Source organism: Lygodium microphyllum, chromosome 2, assembly GCF_053477565.2.
Source record: "Lygodium microphyllum isolate KBCC chromosome 2, Lygodium_microphyllum_v1.1.10, whole genome shotgun sequence".
NCBI lineage: Eukaryota > Viridiplantae > Streptophyta > Polypodiopsida > Schizaeales > Lygodiaceae > Lygodium > Lygodium microphyllum.
In genome coordinates, this window is record NC_141136.1 from 188,408,170 (window position 1) to 188,413,900 (window position 5,731).

Consider the following 5,731-nt stretch of genomic DNA (forward strand, 5'->3'; position numbering starts at 1 on the left):
TGTAATGATGGAATGTGTGTATGAAAGTTATATGAAGTCAGTGCAGTTAGAAAGTAAGTCAGTTGGATTCAGAAATGTCAGGTAGAGTAGTTTTTCAGGGAGTAAATCGCAGGCAGTAAATTAGCCTGTAACACTTGGCGATCCTGCGAATTGTTCAGACTGCACAGGTCTTATGCATGCGAATGGCAGAATTGTCTAATTCTCGCTTTCAGAATCGAAGAGGTCCTACTGTCTTGGTTGGAGGATTTTAAACATTGGACAACAGAAGCAGAGGAGCAAGAAGCCTTCGCGCAATCTCTTTGCAGGGAATTTTACAATTGGACTACACTAGAAGAGGAATTTGAGGTGTATGGCCAAAATTTCCTGACTGATTATTTTCCTGACTTACCTGTGGACGTGGTCAGATTAGTCAGGGATAGGGTCTGGAAATTTCAGTTGAGCAAGGTTTGCCCAATAGCCAGAAGTCGGACAACTGCAGAGATCAGGAGGATATGGGTTAATCATGAGAAATGGTAGTTCCACCATATATATGGCTTTAATTCCATATCATCCAGATACAGACGGGGGAGAACTTCTAACTTGTGTTTGACTTGTCAGCATTGTCACTGCTGCATTACAGGAGAACAGCACTAAGACAGGCGAATGACAGAGAAATCCCTATTTTATGTCAGCAGAGAAGTATAGAGGGGAAGGCTTTGGCAAGTATTATACAAGATTACAGGCAAGGCTAGAGCAAGAGGAAAAGCAGAAACTAGAACAGAAAGGAAAGGGACATTACAGGTCCAGCAGTGGAAGTCAGGTAGACAGTTTGGATCTGGGCTATCTGAGTGATCAGGAGATATAAACTGAAGAAGTTGGTCTAAGCCAGAGTATCCCTGATGTTGCACCTATTTCATTTACACCACTTACACCAGATGAAGAACAGAGAAACAGGAACAGGTTTCTAGGAAGTTTGGCATGGTCCCAACTTCACAGACAGTCTAAAAGGAGTTTGAAATTCCAACCATTACCTAAATTGTCAGGGAGGAAGAAGACTGCACCAAAAGTACCACCAGTCATAATGGCACAACCCCCTAACCCAGCAGACCTGAGAGTCAGATTTTCTCACTTCAAGGGTCACTCAAAAAAAGAGGATCATGATGCCCATGTAGCACAGTTCAGCACTAAATGGGAGGCAAGTGGCTTAGCGGGAGTGTATGGGGATGATGTGAAAAAGCAGCAATTTGCTGCCACATTGGAGGGAAAAGCCATGAATTGGTTTACTCAGTATGGGGCAGCTCATTTTCCTGACACAGTGGCATTACAGACAGCATTCCTGTCTAGATTCAGAAAATGGAAGACACCAACTGATATTTTGAAACAACTTAAAACAATGAAACAGAAGCGACTTCTTGTTGAAGATTATGCACAACAGTTTCTAGATCTGAATGGGAGATTAGCACCTGCAGAAAGACCTACCAATGAGATGTTGGGGGAATATTTCTGCAATGGACTCAGGGGAACTTTAAGGACAGCAGTAGCAAGTACTGAAATACCTGGAGGTGTTGGAGGCTTTAATGAACTAGTGGCAGCTGCAAGGAGAGCAGAGAAGAGACTAGGTTCTACCAGATCCAGGAAGAAAAAACATGATACTGACTCTGACTCAGAGGAGGATTCAGATTCAGGTACAGATACAGATTCTGACACAGATTCAGAGTCAGAAGCATATGATTCAGATTCAGAGGATACTGATTCAGAAGAAGATGGAAGAAAAACTAAAACAAAGAAGAAGAAAAGGAAACACAAACTGAAAAGCAGGAGTAAGGACTCTAGAGAGAGGAAAGAACACAGAAAATCCAAAAGGAAGGTTCAAGACCTGACTAAACAGATTTCTGCCACTCTTAAAAGTATGGGGATCTCCACTTCAGCAAAGAAGGAAAAGCCCTACTGTAATACTTGCCAGAAACATGGTCATAGTGATGCTAACTGTTGGTACAACCCTAATAACAGGGCAAATTCCAACCAGCAAACACAGAGAGCCAATGTACCTGCTGCTAATGCAGTACAACCTGACAGGAGCAGAGCAGGGGATGGCCAACAAAATAGATTTGGAGGAAGAAATAATTGGGTACCACCCAATCAACAAGGACCTGCTGATCCTTGTACTTACTGTGCAGAGGTGGGTCATAGACAGGGTCCAAACTGTCCTTTATGGTGTAAACACAGAGGAAAGAGGCATACCCATTGTCAGATACAACAATCAAAGGCCACCAGTGCAACAGCAACAAAATAGACCTCCACAGGCAAATGTAGTAATTGTAGAACAGGCTAAAGAGATTCATGGAGTTGTGAGCCATAATGTTCATTATGAGGATCTGGATGCTATGCATGTACAATGTGACTGTTCTAACTGTTTACAGGAACAGGTGACTACTGACAAAGTTGCTCCTGTTTTGGTGATTACAAGATCAGGTGCACAATATGTTGCTGACCCAGTTATTTCCCATAAGGAGATGAAGAATCCTAAGTTTTGGGATACACAGAGACAGGTCAGATTGGGTTGTGTGAAAGAAATTCAGAAAAGTTAGAAGACAGATAAGATGGGGACACAGATGCATCAAACATTACCTGTTGTACTACCCAGTATAGAAGAGGAGATCCATCAGCAAGAATTGAAGGAAGCTGATATGACAGAAGAAGTGCTAAAGGCAACCACTGTCACAATGGATCAAATTCTCAGTTTGGTACCTGAGTTTAAAAGACAGGTATTGAGAACCTTTTACTGTGAAGAAGTTCAGCAAGTTGAACCTGAAGCTTGTCAGATTGAACCTGAAGATGTGGATTACAAAGTTCCCAAGATTACTGTGACTTTTCAGCAACAGGATATACAGGGAGCACTTCTGGATGGAGGATCAGGGGTAAATATTTTACCTGAATTCCTGTATACTAAGCTGAAATTGCCGGATCTTGAGGAAGCTCCATTTCAGTTAAAAATGGCTGATCAGAGAAGAATCCAACCTATGGGAATTCTTAGGAATCAACAGATTACAGTTGCAGGGCTCACTTTTTCAGTGAATTTTGTAGTCCTGAAAATGGATGAGGGAGACAGTCCATATCCTATTCTGTTGGGAAGATCATGGTTAAAACAGGCCAAGGTTAGACAGGATTGGGGGGCAGCTCAAATAACACTCAGAAGAGGAAAGAAGAAAGTACACCTGAGTATGGTTCCTACTGCAACTCTACCCAGAGAGGCTAGAGCACTGTATGCACAGGGACTGAATATGTTAGAAGAAGTAGATGATGATGAGGAAGATGCTTTTCTTAAAGCCAATGAGTCAGTGATTCCTGTCTTTGATATTGATGTGGTTAAAATTGTGCAGCAGTTTAAGGAGAATAAACTTTCTGGTAATCTATTACAACAGGAGGAAGCATTACAGGATGTACCAGAAGGAGAGGATGTAAACAAAATTCTGACTGAACAAGAGGAGAAAATGCACATTCAGCAAATAATTCAAGCTGAAAAAGCCTTTGAAGAACAAATGGCCAGAACAGCTAGGGTGCAAGAGGATGATCTTCAGGATCTGAATTTAGGGACTGAACAGAATCCCAAAATGGTAAAAGTCAGTATTCATGTGACAGGATAGTTTAAGACAGATTTGGAGGAGCTGTTACAGGAATTTAAGGACATATTTGCATGGAGTTATACTGACATGAAGGGAGTGGATCCACAATTCTGTATGCACAGGATTAATCTCAAAAAGGATGCAGTACCTGTCATTTCCCAAAGATACAGGATGAATCCTAATTATGCTAGAGCTGTTAAGGAGGAGTTGGATAAACTACTTAAGGTTGGTTTCATCTATCCTGTAGAGAAGGTGACTTGGCTATCACCTATTGTGGTGGTTCCAAAGAAGAATGGGAAATTAAGAATATGTGTAGATTACAGAAAGTTAAATGCAGCCACTATCACTGATCCTTTTCCCCTACCTTTTCAAGACACATTGCTGGATGCAGTTGCAGGTCATCAAATGTACAGCTTCCTTGATGGGTTCAGTGGTTATAATCAGATTCTGATGGCAGAGGAGGACAGAGATAAAACTGCCTTTATTACAGAATGGGGAGTATATGCAAGCACTGTCATGGTGTTTGGATTAAAGAATGCTCCACCTACTTTTCAAAAGTGGGTCCAGGAAGTCTTTGCTCCATATCTTACCACATTTATGAGAGTATTCTTGGATGATTTCAGTGTGTTTGGGAAGACAGATGATCATTTAACTCAGTTGAAACTCTGTTTTGAAAGATGCAGAATGGCTAGGTTAAGTCTGAATCCAGCCAAGTGTGCATTTGCAGTAAGAAGAGGGATTTTACTAGGCCATATTATTTCAGAAGATGGAATGCAGGTGGATCCAAGAAAAGTTCAAGCCATTCAGAAGGCTAAAGCACCAGTCAATCTGAAGGAACTCAGTAGATTTGTTGGTCAGATAAAATGGCACAGCAGATTTTTGAAATACCTATCCCATGTTTGTGTTCCATTAACTAAGCTCACAAAGAAGGATGTGAAGTATGAATGGACAGAAAAACAGGAAAAAGCATTCAGGCTACTGAAGAAGATGTTACAGGTGGCACCTATAATGCAACCACCTGACTGGAATTTACCTTTCCATGTTTTTGGAGATGCATCAGATGTAGCTGTGGGAGCAGTTTTGATGCAAGAGAAGCAGAAAGGATGGTTCAGGCCTGTTTATTATGCAAGCAAAGTAATGACAGGAGCTGAAAGGAATTATTCAGTTACAGAAAGAGAGTATTTGGGAGTGATTTTTGCTCTGAAAAAATTCTGACACTATTTGTTGGGAAACCCTATTGTCATACATGTTGATCATCAAGCTTTGGTATATCTTGTGAATAAACCAAATCCAACAGGAAGGATTGCCAGATGGATATTGCAGATGCAGGAATTTGACTACAGCATCATACACAGACCTGGTAAAGATCATATAATTGCTGACTACTTGAGCAGACTGGAATCAGGAGACCCAGCTGAAGGAATAGCAGATGATCTTCCTGATGCGGATCTTTTTCAGATTCAACCAACTCAGTCAACAGACTGGTATGGACAAATGCTGAACTATCTTACTGAAGGAGTTTTTCCTGAAAATATGAACAGTGATCACAGAAGAAAGTTGGCACTCAGAAGTGCAACATTTTCAGTTATTGGAGGACATTTATACAAGAAAGGAGTTGATCAGATACTTAGAAGGTGTGTTCCTGAAAGTCAGAAAAAGACAGTTTTGTTTGAAGCTCATACAGGAATTTCAAGTGGTCACTATTCAGGGGACATTACAAGCAGGAAAATATTTCAGAGTGGACTTTGGTGGCCAACTGTTATTAAGGACTCATACCTGTTTGCAAAAACCTGTGAACAGTGTCAGAGAGATGGATATCCCAGGAATTAGGACAGGATGATTCAAAATCCAGTGCTGCCTTTAGGGCCATTTGAGAAGTGGGGTATGGATTTTATGGGTCCATTCAAACCTGCAGCAGAACATTCAGGAAACAGATATATTCTAGTGGCTACTGATTATTGTACCAAGTGGGTAGAAGCAGTTGCTTTGAAGGATAATAAAGCCAGGAGTGTAGCCTTTTTTGTCTACAACAATATTATGACTAGATTTGGTTGTCCTATTGAGCTTGTATCTGATCAAGGTGTTCATTTCCTGAATAAAGTTATCAAAGTGCTTGCAGAAACACACAT

General features: G+C 41.0%; 1 protein-coding gene across 1 annotated transcript; it reads left to right on the top strand.

Moving 5' to 3' along the window:
- The first annotated feature begins 4,925 nt into the window (after positions 1–4,925).
- On the top strand, positions 4,926–5,432 carry LOC148040727 (uncharacterized). The gene has a single exon (XM_087664877.1). The coding sequence runs from the start codon at positions 4,926–4,928 to the stop codon at positions 5,430–5,432; it is 507 nt and encodes a 168-aa protein (XP_087521003.1).
- Positions 5,433–5,731: the final 299 nt, after the last annotated feature.

Bases quoted from the DNA above. Each gene is read 5' to 3' on its own strand.
- LOC148040727 (XM_087664877.1), top strand. From the start codon at position 4,926: ATGCAGGAATTTGACTACAGCATCATACACAGACCTGGTAAAGATCAT.